The 17,167-nt window shown below is 40.7% G+C and overlaps 1 protein-coding gene across 1 annotated transcript in view; it reads right to left on the bottom strand.

Moving 5' to 3' along the window:
- The window catches only part of PLB1 (phospholipase B1), an 83,165-nt gene that overhangs the window by 52,927 nt on the left and 13,071 nt on the right, over positions 1-17,167 (bottom strand). Inside the window, exons 11-19 of the mRNA XM_049833702.1 lie at positions 16,758-16,840; positions 14,595-14,673; positions 13,835-13,939; positions 12,200-12,292; positions 5,049-5,117; positions 4,154-4,234; positions 2,638-2,704; positions 1,852-1,910; positions 546-619 (exon numbers count right to left, since the gene is read on the bottom strand). Of these exons, the coding sequence (XP_049689659.1) occupies positions 546-619; positions 1,852-1,910; positions 2,638-2,704; positions 4,154-4,234; positions 5,049-5,117; positions 12,200-12,292; positions 13,835-13,939; positions 14,595-14,673; positions 16,758-16,840 (710 nt within the window). The remainder of the gene's footprint in view (positions 1-545; positions 620-1,851; positions 1,911-2,637; positions 2,705-4,153; positions 4,235-5,048; positions 5,118-12,199; positions 12,293-13,834; positions 13,940-14,594; positions 14,674-16,757; positions 16,841-17,167) is intronic.

Raw genomic sequence — 17,167 nt, 5'->3', positions numbered from 1 at the left:
AAAGTCTGTACTAACCCATAATTGATAAACTGTTCTGCATGACATAAGCAATAGTGGGAAAGGGTCAAGGAAACTGTGTATGAAACAGCAGCAGCAAAACCCATCACATTTTGACTTTTTGTAGACTGCTGATTTTAAATGAGACAAATGGATGACGTGGTCCACAGTGGGGAAGAGCAGACAGGATATAGAAAGAGCAGGGACAGAAATGCAGAATGTGCAAATGGTGCAATGGCGCTGGGAACTAGAAGTTCCCTTTGCAACAGCTACAACCATGAGAGGAGAAGAGACTGTCTTAATAAGGACCTCATTTCATCCGTTTATCCCAAGTGTATTCCAGCCAAGCTACATTGTACTCTAGATAGCCACTAGTTTGAACATTTTATTTACCATGAGTATCAATAGCACAACTATGTGCCTCCGCGCAAAACGTAAAGTCAAATTCACTCTCCGCAACCCTCCATTTGCTACAAAACCAACTATACATATCAAAACCCAAGAAAATGGATTTCCTCTCACTGGGAGCAGAAATTCCTGGGACTTACCTCCAAGAAACACCTCGGTATTGAGTCAGGACATCCAGAACATCATGGGGTTTGGATGCTGCCCCATTACCTGCCTAGAAGCAAAAGAGAAGAGGAGTTCACCTTCAGACAATAAGAATTGCTACAGTAACTAGTTCTCTGATCCTAGTGAAAATAATTAAAGAGTATGTTAATGAAGCAAGCTACATCATCTTCCCAAAAAATAACAGATCCTTGTTCTCAAAAGGATCAAGGGCTAAGGGTATTTTAACTCTGCTCCAGTGAATTACCCTCCTCTATCAACTTCTTGAGTAGATCAAGTGGGGAAAAAATTGGTTGAGAATGTTCAAAATATTCATATAATTCTAAATTTAAATTATAATCCTGAATGAATAATTATAATGTTCCTCACATTAAAAATTGGTGCGGTAATTTTATGTCTTTCCTCCCCAAGTCTCCCCAAGAAAGGATACTACAGGGATTTAATGTGGTAATTAGCAGAGAACACATAAGAAATGTGAATTATGATAGGAGCAGTGAAGCAGTCATCACTGATTGGAGAATCACAGCGAGTCTAGGAGTAATAAGTTTATATAGTTCCAGGAATAATGTTAAAAAAACTATCTCAAAATAAGTTACACTTGACACACCTTATTATCTATTGCAATTTTACTCAAATATTTAGTTAATATAAATGGACATGGCTTTATAGCCTTTAGTACTATCATATATATATTTATTATACCATACATATCATATATGTACACACATATACACAATTAGCTGCAGAATTTTTTTCTTTCTCTTTATGCTGCTTACTAATAGCTTTGAAGGCCATTACCTTGGGAGCTGCCAAGACTCAATATAGAAAAGGAATTGCTGCAAGTCCACTCTAGCAGGTTGGTTTTGCTGCTGCGTGGTCAAATGCCCAGAGAGGCTGTAGATGCCCCATCCTGAGAAGTGTTCAAGGCCAGGTTGGATGGGACTTCAAGAAACTTCATCTAGTGGAAGGTGTCCCTGTCCATGGCAGGGGGGTTGGAACTGGATAATCTTTAAAGTGCCTTCCAACCCAAACCATTCTATGATTCTATCAAATCTTGCAGCTCTTACTTGTGTGGCACTCTTGTGGACTTTGAATGCGAACTGTGCACTCAAATTAGACTCATGATCCAATAACCCATTAGTCAAGTTGGAGTATGAAAAAGAATATGTAAAAAATGTGGCTCGATAGGGTGTAGCTATATGTGTTCTATTTCTTGGATTAAAAACTCAGAAATGCTTTTTCATTACTTTCTTTAACAATGGTTATCCAGTGATCTTTACTTACTGTGAGTGAATCACCCAGGGCAGCAATCACCTGAATATCTGCCGGTTTCAAATTATGAACTAATAAATAAAAAAATAAAGGCAGTGTAAAGGACAGAGGAAAGAAAGAAAACTTCAAATTGTGATGTTTATTAGAAATTTTCCTTAGAATAAGCATAAAGCTTATAAAGACAGTATTTTAATATTCATGACAGCATCAGGTCAGAATGACAGACACTGACAAGCATCAAATCAGAAAAGATTCTTAGTACCATAGCTGGGCATTAGCTACAGCAACAAGGGAGGCAGTAAGATTTCAGTCTTGCATCTCTGCTTACTCAAATTCCTTTTAGCCAGTGGAAATGACTGAAAAGCAGGCACAGCTCTGGTGCCAGCACAGGGTGGAAATGTGGGGACCATCACAGCTTCTGAGAGAAGACAAAAACCCACCTGGGGACAGAATTCCACATGGCTTTTTGTACCCCAGGCTGCACTAACAAAAGCCATACTCCATACATACACAGTTTTCCCACCCCTACAACTGAAGTACCTGGCTAGCGCCTGTCTTTTCCACCATCACTTCTTTGTACATGGAAGGTGCAGTTGCATAAGCTTTCACCGTCCTTGAGGGAGAACTTGCATTTTGCCATACCACTACTTATATTGTTCCAAAAAGGATCTTAAAAGCCACAGTCAGTAGTGTGCTCTGCTTCAAAGAATACTGTACCTTTCCTAACTAAACCCAGTTCCTGTTCCCCTTCTATCATCAAATTAAGTAGCTCCACAATAAAACCGCACAGGACTGTACCTGAAACTGGAACTGTATCAGAGGGACCCCGGTCAAAACAGGGAATGTTTGTTCCATAACTCCTCTCCTGTAAAGACAGATGAGGCAGGACTTCACATCAGACTCACTATACTCTGGTCGTGACAAACCATTTATGTCTCAGAGTATTAGATTAACAAATATCCCACACAGTTTGTATACGCCTACCCAGCCCAGCCTGTCCTCAGGTTGCGCCTACAACTGCCCCTTGAAGGCAGACACAAGCTTAGTCTGCTCAGAAGTTGCATGACCATATTAGCGCAACGCAGCTCTTGCCTACCAGTGGGGCCAGTTATTTCAGACTCTGTGTCACGCTGTGTTCAGCTATGCAACGTTTTGTGCACCCATACTCCAAGCTGGGCGAGCTCATACCTTTTTGCAATAAACTGTTTGAACATCCCTGGAATATACCAGCACGGAACCATACCTTTGTCAGCAGGCCATGAACCTGCCTTCTCCACGTGCAGCCTCTACATGCAGCCAGGGATTTGCCCTCCTGGCTCTTTTGGGTTGCAACCTACTGATGGAAACACCCCAAGGTCTACTGTTAGTGAAGGCTGACCATCAGTATGCCAGAGCAGACCATCGCACGAGACCCAAGAATATGCGTTTGCTCCTAATCTCTCTACCGAAGTCCTTAACTAGGCTAACTTAAGTAGGCTAAGGAAAAGATACTTATTTGTCTTGTCCCATTGCTCCATTTTGGTGTTTTTTTACTTAAAAAAACCATACACAAACATAACACAGTGTTGCTTCTCACCTCCTATGGCATAGCTACTACCAAAAATCAGTGGCAGGTACCATTGCCCCATACAGAGGTCTATACACCCTGAGTAACTAACAAAACAGATGGCAGTATATTAAAATGAGAGGAGAAATATGTATTATTATTCCGATGACATACAAGCCATTTTAAGTGCAGATGTGGTCTAGACACTGTGTTCTAGGGCATGAAAATGAGTGTTATCACCTGCCTCTGTAGCTGCTTGGGAGCATCAAGTTCTGCTGAGAATCAGAGTACCATGACTTAAAAAACAGTGTATGACTCTTTATGTCTGCTCACCTAATCTGTAACTGTCTCACAAAAAAAAAAAAAAGAAAAATGAAAAATCCCTTGGTTTTCAGTTTTACTATGGCATAAACTAGATGAAATCAGACCCACAGAGTGGTTCTGATCTAGTTTCCTCCATGGTAAGACTTAATGGCCCATTTTCACTATCTTCTTATCCCAGGGAAATTAACATTGTTGTCCAGGTGTTTAAAAAGGGTTCTTGCTGGCTGAACACATCTACCTTAAATCACTCTCTACAAAATCCACCAAGGAGAAAATGTGCTATTAAGCATCTGACTATTTAGTCAAGCATGGAAATAAAGAGCTGGAGATTTGTATTTAGTTTTCCCAGGTAGCATTGTTTAATTAGGCTACAACATATTGTCACCTACCTGCCCCACTCCCTGGAATAACTCAGTCCATATGATACAAACAGTCCTACTATACCTGAGATGTTTCTTTGGTGTTTGATGTCTCGGTGGAAGATGAGTAGTTACTATTCCTATATGTGAACAAATACGGATTTTCCTGCAGAGTGAAGAGAATATGTTTACCAACATTAGTGGAAACACAGTCAGCTGATGTTAAAGTCTTCTGGCTAGATTTTCCAAGAGAAGAAAATCTTTGCAGTATTAATGTTTGAATGAATATTGCACTAGTGAAGTAAACCAGGGTAGACTTGAAAATTAAGCTGTGGTATGATCTAGGCATAGCACCACCTCTTGCCTTAAACCTAACATCAAACAAAACACATAATTCAATTTCTTTGATGTTTTAATTGCTGTTCAGTAAAGCTTTTGGATGCCAGTAATATTTTATCACCATCAAATTACTGAAGTCAGAGCTTAAATGCAAAAAAATTCAAGAACCTGTTCTTCTAACGTGAGATGCTCAGACCCTGAAGATACTACTGGGCTACTGACAGCTCCAGGGACTAAAATAGTTAAACCTGACAGCAGACAGAATCAAATCACAGAAAAGCTAAATTATATAAAACACATGGATTCAATTTTATTGACACTGACACAGATTTTAATACTGATAGAGCACCCCTGATACCCACAGTTAATAAATTCAGATTAGCTAGTTATATTTTGAATAAAAAAATATCTGATACAGTAAGATGATTTAACTAAATTTTGTCAAAAGTTCTTGTTTTCAGAGTTTCACCTTTATAAAATAAAGAGTGTGCCAATGAACTTTAAGAAGACTAAACTTTTAACAGTGCAATACCTTGGGGAAGCGCACATTCTAAAGAACTTCAGAAAATTACAGTATTTGAAAACTTGGAAACTCTGCAGAGAGTAAATAAAATTTCACGGTAATAAGAAAAGCCTTTTACCTGAGATGGACAGTGGATCTGAAGCATTTTCGTGACACCGTAAGGCTGCTTCTGTCCAGCTGGCTCCATCTGGGAAGTGAGAGAACAGGGGAATTGTACACATGTTGCATGTGGAAGGAAGGAAAAGCAGCAGCAACTCAAAGGCTCTAGTGCCTGGAGTTTTGGATCAGGTCCATATACATATTTAAAAACATGTTTTGCTTATGATGAATATTTATTTATGTATAACATACCACACATATACCTGCAAAAGCAAGGAACTGAAAACAAGGCTTCTCACATGATCAGACTGTCAACCCAACAATCGTTAAAACAACCATCCTCACATTAACTCTGCTCTTGGGAATGCCAACTCTGTAAGAGTTTTTCCCACAAGGCACTGATCTACTACAGTATTCAACTGCTTGCAGTCAAGTCGCTATTTATCAGCTCAACCACATTAACCGTAGACATGCTCTAGAAGAGCATAGCTTAAGCCATCCTCATGATTAGTTCTCCCCCCTTACGGTACGCAGTCTTAACTTTACTGCCATTTGCAAGCCAGTTTTGCTTCCCAGCTGGGCTGGGTATGAGAAAGCAAAGGGTGGGTTGCCACAGCTCAACCGCCATGTAACAACTCCCTGCAGCAGTCTGTCCATCCTCCCAGGCCTCAACCACCACATTTTTTGTCTTCTCCCAGGCTGTGAAACCATGCTCAAGAACACTTGAGAAAGGCATGCTTGGGAGTTTACAGTTTATAGTTTTCATATAAAAGTATAAAGAAAAATACAGGCTTTTGTGTGGGAGGGAAAGAAACTTCAAGTAGATTGAAACTTTGAAGTAAAAATGGTATTACTAAAACTCCTTGGAAAATGCAGTTTTGACTCAGATTATACACTGGAGGCTTAGGTAAGTCCACATCACTTTATTTCAGAAGCAGAAAGTACAAAATCCCTAATATAAATAGAAAACAAAAAATCTTCTATTTGGTGATACATTTGTGTTGCACTAACTTCTTTCCTTCTGTCTTATGAACACTATCTTTATGTACACCCTCTGCTGCAAATTAATTTTGCACCAAAGTCAGAAACATGGAATATAACACATTAGGGTCACATACCAATCTTTCCGTGGCTGTAGTCTGTGCAACTAAAAGCTTGCTAATTTATCCCACCTTCCAGAACTGTTTCCTTATCTACATTTCATACAAGTTAGACTTCAAAAGGTACACTCCAATTCTGCATAGAAGCTTGATAATATAAATATTTGTTGGCCACCTTCTAACAAGATGGAGAGGGGATTGTTGTTTATGAATTATTCAAAATTCAATATGGACAGCACAAAGTGGCAAATACCACAAAGAATCACTTCACTTGTTCAGGCACCTTGCTGGGTGCTAATTAAATTGCCATCACACCCAAAGGAGTTGGCCACTGGTTTAGATTCCTCAGCGAATGTCTGCTCAGCTTGCACCAGCAGCAGCAGCAGCCTTCAGAAGCAGCAAACTACATAAGAGACAGCACTGAAAGGGCTGGAAAAATGCAACAATAACAGACTTGACGTCAGTGATACATTCTGGGCAGGAATGTTATATTCTATCTTGGTGGGGGAAATTCAGATAAATAGAGAAGAGGTTTACAGAGTTTATATTCTTTGAAAGAAGGATTGGAATAAGCAGCATCTGTGGTTTTTTTGAGAGAGAGAGGAATAAAAGGAATGTCCCCAAAACATGCAAAATAATGAAGCTCAGAGAAAAGATACATTGGGCGCTGGTATTTTCACATCTTCCTAGGACAAAACAAAGTAGCTATTTAATGATATCCATAAAAGAAAATGTTCTTCTTCCAGCACAGAATCATCCCACAGAACATGGGACAACAGTGGTATTTCCTGGCTAGGAATGAACTTCAAACAAGTATTAGATGCTTGTATGTTGTTGGGAGCTGGGTGATGAGAATTAATTTCTCCAGGAGGTAATTCGTTGCAGGTGACTCAGAGACACTGTTCTCCCAGCAAAGACCAACAGCTCCCATGCAGCAGAGCTGCAAGTCCCGGTCAGGAAATTGGGCATGAAGTCTGCATTGTGGTCAGCCAAAACCTCCCCTGAATTCTAGCACATCTGTCATGCAGGCCAGTTAGTGTGCAGGTCTGCTCTGGTACTGCAGCAGTCTCTAAGTCAGTGTAAAGCCCTGAAGGCCGAAGAGAGGCATGGGCAGCCTCCTGTGGTGCTGCTCCCATTTGGGTTCTTGCCTGGTTTCAGTTTCTCTCTTGGTGGCAGGGTAGGGTTTTTGTGGTCTTTTCTGTTACACAGAAGAATGGCAAACACAAAAGCAAGAGCTTCTTATCCAAGTTCTTTATACACATGAAAGGAGCTTTGCCCCCGGATATATGTCCAGAGGTAAAATTGTAGGCATTTGCCAAAAGCTGTCCAAGTAAACAACCAATCTCTCTCAGCTTTTCCTAGCTACCCGATGTCATTTAGCTGACTGTTCTCTGATATGCTTAGTGTATGAATCGTCTTGCTACTAGATGGCTAGACGTGTTTTGGTAAAATATCCAGCCATGCCTAGGACAAGTCCTTAGCACCTGCTAGCTCAGCTTTTTCTCAGCCAGACTGAAGTGCAGTCCTACTGCCAATTGCCACTAGATTTTCAAGGTTTTGCCCTTTGGCCAATAAGCAGGTAATTGTTCCAAGAAAGAGGCTGGTAACAAGCTGCAAAACAAGGTAAGGGCAGTCTGGGAGACAGCAAAAGGAGGGAAACTCTCTGAATGCAGTTCTCGGGCACCTCCTCATTCTGCTGTGTTTGCTGCTTGACAGGTCATGATCTTGATTTCCTATCAGTTCCCAATACTGTATTGTGGGTTGGTTTGTTGTGTTTTTAAAGGAGTCAGCATAAACCATTAGCTGGAATTCCTGATAGAACTGGAGTGACCTTTACTGGGTGAAGACATCTGCTAGTGCTTTTTATGCTGAAAGCATCTTTCATATCATCTGCTTTTACATCATGGCAGAATACCATCACAGGCAGACAAGGAACCTACCCAGAGAGGTGCCTTTCTGATGACTGTCAGCTATACTGAGAAAATTCCACTAAATCAAAGAGGCAGCAGGAAAACAGAGGGGAAAAAGAGTTGTGAAGGTAATACTACCATTCCTGTAGTCTCCCTTCAAACCAGTAGCAAGATGTGGTTTTGGCACATTTTGCTCTTCCTCCAGATCACCTAGGCTGTCCCCTCACTAGAGGAACCACCTCACACTGAGGAAAAACACTGAAATAAGGCAAAGTTGGTATTTGTCTCCTTTATGACAGTTCTCTAGTTCTGGTGGCTCCCCAGCATGCTCACTGCCTGAGTCTGGGTAACTGGCCCTAATGCAGCCATCCTTAAAAGTACCACTTCATTTTCCTTACAGTTTTTCACCTCTGCTGTTTCTACAAAATGCTCCCAGCAGTTGATGTGACAAGAATAGAGTAAGACACCAAAGAATGGGATGCTAAGCACAAAGCCCAGGAGGCCAAATAAAGTCTGTGCAGAAAAGGGCTAGGGACAGAAAAATGAAGCAGGGGGGAAGGCGGCAGCTCTTCTGCTGGCAGAAGCTGCAAATAAAAAAATATCAGCTGAAGGGACAGGAGGAATTTGTTGCAAGCTAAGTGTAAGAACTTGAGAGGGCAGGAAAGAGAAATCAGTGCTAAGTTGACTGAATATGTCTGCATGAGTTATACTTCAGAAGATAAATCCTGGCCCTCTCCCCTTCTACAGAGCCTGCATTTGGAGGAGGCAATATACCTGTTTCAGACTGGGGATGATACTGTCACAACTCCTTGTAAAGAATATTCATCACAACTCCTTGTAAAGACCATTCAAGATGCCTCGTATTAGATTCTGCATAAATTCTGAAAAGCTGACAGTGAGAGGCCATAGGGGAAAAAAAAAAGCTATAGTCTAGACTTGGAAAAAAAAATGAAAGCAAAGCCCATTAGAAGCCCATGAACTCTGCTAATTGCAGAGTCTGATAAGAGGACATTACTCAAAGCTGAAGGCCAGTTTCCCACTGATAAACCCTAGAAAACATATTAGTTCAGGCTGATCTACTGCCACAATTAGATGGATCTCAAAATCTGACAAATTTGGTTCACTTGGCCCCAAACAATTCCTGCTGGAGAGGCACAAAATGGGCTGGCCAACTGTTAGCACTGTGGTCCCTCTCCAGTCAGAAGCATTCATCTTCTGCACTGGCTGAAAACACATTCAGCATTTCAATTCAAAAATTTGCTGACAGAAAAACTGTGCTACGCAGATGCAAAGGGCCACATTTCACAGCAGATTGGATGCTGATACTTTGTGTGGCTTGCTCCCAACTAGCTTCAATATTTATAATTGTATCTGAGGAGGATATGCCACTGCTTTCTAGTGTCTTACAGATCATATTTAGGTGATGGTAATTGTGTGATCTAGGTAAGTATCTCCAACACTGATGGTGACACTGAGACATGGGCATTTAAAGTAACTCAGTTTCTTTACAGAGAACTTCCAGAAACAGAGAGAATGTTTAATTCACACTTCAGGAATCTGACTTTCAGTGTTTGCTTTGCTCATTTGACTAGTGAAACTAATTGCCTAGTGGGACTAAGGCAAAACAATGATAAAGAAGCCAGCATGTATCTTATCATGGCATCTATTTTATGGTAGAAGAACTGAGGTAGGAACTTTGAGATCATCATGAGGATTGTCACGGATAACAGCAAAGGAGATAACTGGATGCAGCATGGTTGTTCCAAGGTTAGAGCTTCAATAGCTGATCAATTTTTAACTCTTTGGCTCCTACTAACTAACCAAAGTCCTACCAACTTTAACTAAAAGATAACATCAATGACAGACAGTGGGATCAAATGCATCCTCAGCACATTTGCAGATGACACTAAGATGAGTGGTGCAGTTGACACACCTGAGGGACAGGATGCCATCCAGAGGGACCTGGACAAGCTTGAGAAGTGGGCCCATGTGAACCTCATAATGTTCAACAAGGCCAAGTGCAGGGTCCTCCACCTGGGTCAGGGCAACCCCCAGTATCAGTACTGGGGGCTGAAGGGGTTGAGGGATGAAGGAATTGAGAGCAGCCCTGCCAAGGACTTGGGCATACTGGTGGATGAAAAGCTGGACAAGAGCTGACAATATGCACTCACAGGCCAGAAGGCCAACTGTATCCTAGGCTGCATCAAAAGAAGTGTGACCAGCAGGTTGAGGGAGGTGATTCTCTCCCTCTACTCCACTCTGGTGAGACCCCACCTGGAGTACTGCCTTCAGCTCTGGGGCCCTCAGCACAGGAAAGACATGGAACTGTTGGAGAGGGTCCAGAGGAGGTCCACAAAAATGATCAGAGGGATGGAACACCTCTCCTATGAAGAAAGGCTGACAGAGTTGGGGTTGCTCAGCCTGGAGAAGAGAAGGCTCCAGGGAGACCTTACTGCAGCCTTTCAGTACTTAGAGGGGGCTTATAAGAAAGATGGGGACAAACTTTTTAGCAGGGCCTGTTGTGATAGGACAAGGGGTAATGGTTTTAAACTAAAAGATGGTAGATTTAGACTAGATACAAGGAAGAATTTTTTTATGATGAGGGTGGTGAAACACCGGAACAGGTTGCCCAGAGAGGCGGTAGATGCCCCATCCCTGCAAACATTCAAGGTCAGGTTGGACGAGGCTCTGAGCAACCTGGTCTATTTGAAGATGTCCCTGCTCATTGCAGGGGGATTAAACTAGATGACCTTTAAAAGTCCCTTCCAATCCAAACTATTCTATGATGTTTTATTAAATTGACTGTATGATTTTTCTAGCTAATTTCATCTTGTTGAATGAAAGCATCTTCCTGCAAATCCTGCTTCTTTAAATTATCAGGGCTACAACAGCATTACTACTGCAAGAATTAGCATAAAAGGAAACAAGAACATGCCATTCTGCATGGATTTATTTTTAAATCTGGTTTACTAAAAGGCGGTTGTAGTATAGACTTTGTTTCCTCCATGCTTAGAGTAATTTGAACAGACACAGGAATAGTAGGTGCTCTTAGATGAAAATCTTATTAACACATGGACTGCAAAACAAAGTCAGTCTTTTATCTTTAATCTAACTTAATTGGCCATTGCAAGTTCTTTTTAATTAAAAAAAAAAAAGATTGTGTATGTTATAAGAAGGTTATTGGAAAAAAAAGCAGAAAGTTTTGAAAAGTTTCTAAGTCAGAAGGAATAGTAAAATCAACATCTTACCCCAAACTACTGGTATCGGGGCATATCCAAACATAATACACACTAAGCAGTAACATCCTACTTTGCTCTGGTGAGTCCAAAACCATATGCCTTCTTTTTTGTCTCATTCATCTCGAAAAGCAACTCCCATCTCTTCACTTGCCCCCATCATAAATTTTAAAATGCAAACCCCTCCAGATGTGCATGCATCCATTCTCTCACACACACAAATGCTGTGTGTCAGCAGCTGACCACTGCAGAAGGAAACAGTCTGCTACAGAATTGGTCATCATGTTCAGGGTCAAGTGGGTCCAAGAGTCCATGTTTCTTTCAGACACCCTCTCCCACCCATTAGAAGGCACCATTTTTTGGCTTTCCTCAGCCAGGTAGGATATCCAACTCTTGAGGAAGTAACAGGAGCTCCTCAAGGCTCTCTCTTACCCTTTTACTATAAGCAACAGCAGCAGAAGAATGATGGTTAAGGAACAGACAACATTATGTGACTCATTAGTAAAGAGGGGTGATGGATACAGAGCAGAGCAGACAGAAGAGTATAATTGCTATAATCTCAGGTTAGGATGAGCCTCTGTTGTCACTGTGCCACACCATCACAGAGGTAAGACTAGCAAAAGAAGGGTCTGCCACAGCTCATTTACTGCCTGAGACTTCCCAAAGGGAAACCTTGGAAACTTTTCTTAAAAGCTCTTAGTAGTAAGTAGCAGCCACAGAAAAGCAAGACATTTGTCTTGGGAGTGTAGGGCATTTAGCAGTATTTGAGAGCAGTCTCTCTGCACAGATGAGGATAACAGTCATGGGATGTTTCTTTCCTATATTCCTCCTTCTCCTGCTTCCTTGCTACTCAAAGTCTGGCTAGCGTGGAGTTGCTACCAGGTATCTGTACTAAGTCCAGTAAGCATCTGTGGTACTGCTTACCATGTTGTTCCAGAGGCCCACAGCCATGAATGTATAATCTTCTTCCAGAGTTTCCACTTGTGTCTTTGATGTGGTAATGAAACCATCCCTGCCCTGAAAGAGAAAGCATTTTGAGCATGAGAAAACATTTAAGAGTATGGAAAGATGACATGTTCAGCCACAAAAGGTCTCAATCTATAAAATAATATTCACACCCACAACAAAATCAATCTCTGGTACTCTCATTAAGCCACTTGTTGCTGATCTCAGTTACTGCTGGTGTGTCAAGACAGAACAGGTGCTGTTCTTGTAAGTGATTGCTGTACCTACCACTGTAAGGGTGAAGGGACTGTACATCAGCAGGAGAAGACGACCAGAGCAACAACAAAGCACAATCACAATAGTGACATACAGGAGATCAGGGAGACACACAGATGTGATCACATGAATGATTTGGAATAAACAACACTTCCTCTAGCTAACAATTGCACGCATTTTAAAAGTGGAAGAAAGCAGAATTTGTCTTAAGAGATCATGCTTATTTTTAAATCAAAATAACTGTTGGAAGAGTTTGGAAGATTACGCAGGGTAGCCTGCAAGTCAATCACAAATCAGAAGAAATAAAGAATCCACCTGTGACATAAGATGGCATTTAAGGCAATAACAGAGCAATTTACTAAGAGAAAAAGTAATGCCATGAAAGTTAAAAGTCTGACATTTGCACACAGACCAGCCATCAACAAAACCAGCCTGGCCTAAGACAACCCAGCAGCAAAGGAAAATTTTGCAACACTAGCAGACCCCAACCTTCCTAGAAGACAAATTTCTTCTCCCAGTTCACTTTGTTCTGTTACTGAGGGGAGCAATGGAATTACCACAAATTCAAGGAGCTGTTATGATGCCCAGGAACCAGACCATGAGTCACCATCAACCTGTTTTACACATAACCACTTAATGTTATGTGTTGGATTTTGATACCTTGCTCTGTGTGAACCATTATCTAGGAAGTAATATTTTCCCTCTTCACTGCCAGGTCTCAGACAACCCTGACCTTTGAACTTCCCTTTAAAGATCACTTTTGGCAAAATCATGTCTGACATCCTAGGCAGCCCTATCTATATTCATTCCCCACTGGCTATACCAGATACAAAATCTGGACAAAATTCATTCCCAGGTTCCCAGACTGCATTAGTCTCATTGCAGGGAGGTAAGTCTACTTTCCGACACAGTTTACAAAACCTTTATCTTTTTTTCCACCTACCCACTCTTAAATACTTCTTACCCACTTTTTGCCTTTGTTGCCAAAAACACATGAGCATAATCAGGGGTGAATATGCTGATGACTACAAAGATATGGAAAAATTAGCAGCACTGACAATTTCCAGACACTCGTGACCTAATCCACAGAGGTTCCATGACTTGATTTCTCCAGGAACATAGCATTCAAAAAAACACAGGATCTCTGACTGATACTGTTTGAAGCAAGCTCCACTCTGAGGACCTTTGTGTCTGATCCTGAGGTGTGTTCTGCATGTGCCTGACTGCCCTTGTCTTCTAGCATTACACACAGCCTAGACACAAAAGAGCCAGCTGAATATTGCACTCAATCTCAGCAGATACAATCCAGAAACAATGGAGCAACTCGAGTTTACTCACCAGTCTAAGCAGCAGATTTCTTTCTTGGAGATAAGGCTGAAGAATGACAGTGAAGTCATCGTTTTGATCAAACCTCTCAGACTCCAGCAGTTTTTCCCAAGCATCCTGAAGAGACAATCATTTAATCAGATGAGTATTATCAGGTAGAGAGTGTAATATATGTACAATTTGTCAGGGCTTAAAGTGAAGTAAGATTATCCCCATCCCTAATAAATCACAATAAAAATATTCTGTAATCCAGAATGAAGAGAGTAATTTAATGAAATCATCTTACACAATAATTGGAAACTCCTTGTAGCTGTGAGAAAGCTACACTGATTTACCATAATTTTCTCTGAAAGAGCAGCAAGCTTAGCAAGGCAATGAAATGCTTGTTGCCTCCCTGTCATTTCTAAAAGGAATTCCAGCACAACTATCTTTGTCTTAACAGAAATTTTCCCCTCTTCTAAATCATGTGGAAAGTTATTGGACAAGATGGATCATTTCTCTGATGGGATATGACAAATTCTAGGTTGCCAAAAGCTATATATTCATTAGAAACTTCAAGAGACACTAAAATCACTCCGGTATAGAGACAACTTATGTCCAGTGTTCCTCATGTAAGAAATGGGCTCAAGATTGCTGTGGACATGTAGTAAAAAGGCTGTTACTCAACTTCCTCACTACTATTCCTCCCTTAACTCCTCACTTCAGTCCAATCTGGAAAATGAATTGACGTGTCTAGTAATATGAGAGCAAAACAACACGGAAGATGCCATACCTGATAGGACCACCTCAATATGTTATCATCTAATGTGGAGCATTCACCAAAACAATTGCACTGATTCCTGCCTGGATTGCTGCAGAAAAGAATGAAAAACATGAAAGACATTCTGAACTTTTGATAAACAAGACAGATAGCACAAACTCTTTTAAGCATACATCGAAGACTAAATTGTTGCATATATTGAGAAAGCTACATGGAACATCCTAATTTTTGTTATAAACATAGAATGATATATATTTCCACATCCAGAGCTTTGGATTGCTGCTTAATTTGAAAGCCTATTCAGATAACAAGTATGCCAGACCTGGATTAGCACATGGTCTCACAAGCTAGCAGCATGCTCAGCCTTAAAATAGCGGCTGCACTAGTTTTCAGATATTTCCCTCTCTATAGTCACATAGGAAAATTGAACACACTCAAGATACTTCCAGGAGAACTTTTGCCTTTGTATCTGAGAACAAGACCTGAATCTAGAAATGTGGATGGAAGCTCAATGCTGCAAAAGTTTATATATGCTAAAGGATAGCCAGGGACTGTCAGGCAGCTAACCAATCTCAGCGAAATTTGTGACCTGCAAGGTAACATGTACATACTGCATATTTCTGCAGCTAGTTGGAGAACTCAGACTTCCCAAAGCTGTAGGTAGGAACAATATAAGATACATTTAAGATTAGTATGGTTCCAGCAAAGGTATACTCAGTTGAAAATGCCTGGATGGACTGGAATCTGAGAAAAATTTTTTGTGGGGTTTGCAGATGTAAGCAATAAGTACCTGTCAGGATCAGATTCTCTCTCATTTTCACAGAACTCTAGCTAATCCTATTAAATGGGAGTTTTCTGTTAAAGTGCTTTTACCGTTGCCACTGAGTGAAAGAAATATGAACACAGGACCAGAATCTTACCCAAGCCTAACAGAAGAACCTCATAAAATATATGAAAATAGTTACATGCCTAAAAATGGGGTTCTTACACTACTTTTAGTGTGTGAGGGGAAAAAAATAAGATCTATTTAATTTTGTTTTTTAAAGCCTTCAGTATATGGCAAGGCCCATATTCCTCAATCCATCTTTTCCACCTCTTAACTACCTGTCTCATATTTTTCCCCTTAGTGCCTGTGCAGGACAAATAAGCTAGAATGCTCCATGCAGTTGCTTTTGACAAGGAAAGCTTCTCCTCTTCTTATACCTGTTGTTAAACACATGGTTATGCAGTAGCCAGACCCCTTCCTGGACTGATGGAATGTTTCCTGGGTTGTATACATGCAAAGCTTCTGAAACAAGCCAGGATTACTATATTAGTACATATGGTGTGTTATGCCATGAGCACAGGAAAAAAATTACTGTGGAGTAAGATGGAGTGTAATCTCATCAGCTGTAAACTACTCCATCATAACTGTCCATGTGCACACTCCTACTGCATACTAAATTGAGACATAAGCTACTCACATTTTTTTACAATGTACTGAGAAAGGGAGATGGATGAAAGCATCTAGGGATGCAGTTACCATAAGGAACTGACAAGTTGGATATTCTCCATCCTACCATACCCTAAGCCTGAGTAGTAGCTTTCACATAGCCTAAAAATATGCTTTAAGACCAGTTATTCCTTTTATGAACATCGATACCTAGAAACTTAAACCTTTAAAGAGCCTTCAGAGTTTTTGGCTTGAGAGCTGCAGGGCAGAAGTAGCACTGACTAAAGAGCTGGGGATAGGTAGACTGTGCAGTCTTGTGACCACAATCACAGTACTGGGTCTGGCTGGGATGGAGTTAGCTTTCTTCATAGCAGCCCATATGGTGCTGTGTTTTGGATTTGTGGCTAAAACTGTTGATAACACACCAATGCTTTGGTTGTTGCTGAACAGTGCTTGTACAGTGTCAAGGCTTTTCCCCCAATATTTTCTGACCTAATATTTAAACATATGCTATCCAACTTGGCAGGATTAAAAGCACCTACTCTTCCTGGTAAAAATACACCTTGCAGACAGAGTTTAGCAGAAACAAAGTAGAGACCTAAAATCTTTGACATGCTTTGTATTTAGGGCAGAAAAACAGTTCAGAAGACTCTACCTGTGTTATAAAGTCAATATGTGTACATTGTTATGTGTCTGAACACTAGCAGGAGACAGTGTCAACAATTTAAAGAAATCTCTGTTACCTGACATTATTGTAACCTTGACATGCAAGAGAGGAAGTCGTGAGCTCAGTGGAATCCACCAGGTTTATAAAGGCCCTGGGAATCTGCAGTAATAAAGTGAAAATTAATCATGTTATATTTGCAATTAAAGATCAGCAAGTAGCGATAATGGTAAATTACATCTACAGCTTCACATGTGTTACTTCTGGCCTGGGATTCTGCCTACATAAAATCAATGATCTAAGTCTTTGCCAATTCTGTCCTGAACTCTACTCCTATACCTGCCATCTAGAATAATGTTGATCATAATTCATGAAGTACTTGTGACTGTGACTTCTTGACTGAGACCCAGCTATTCATTTTACATAACCGAATTAGCCACCAGCCAACTAAATTGAACTCAAATGACCTAGGAACTACCGTTTTTGTGG

The sequence above is a fragment of the Accipiter gentilis genome, chromosome 30 (assembly GCF_929443795.1).
Source record: "Accipiter gentilis chromosome 30, bAccGen1.1, whole genome shotgun sequence".
In the NCBI taxonomy this organism is placed as follows: domain Eukaryota; kingdom Metazoa; phylum Chordata; class Aves; order Accipitriformes; family Accipitridae; genus Astur; species Astur gentilis.
The sequence above is the reverse complement of the archived record's forward strand: the minus strand, read 5'-3'. Positions and strand labels throughout refer to the sequence as shown.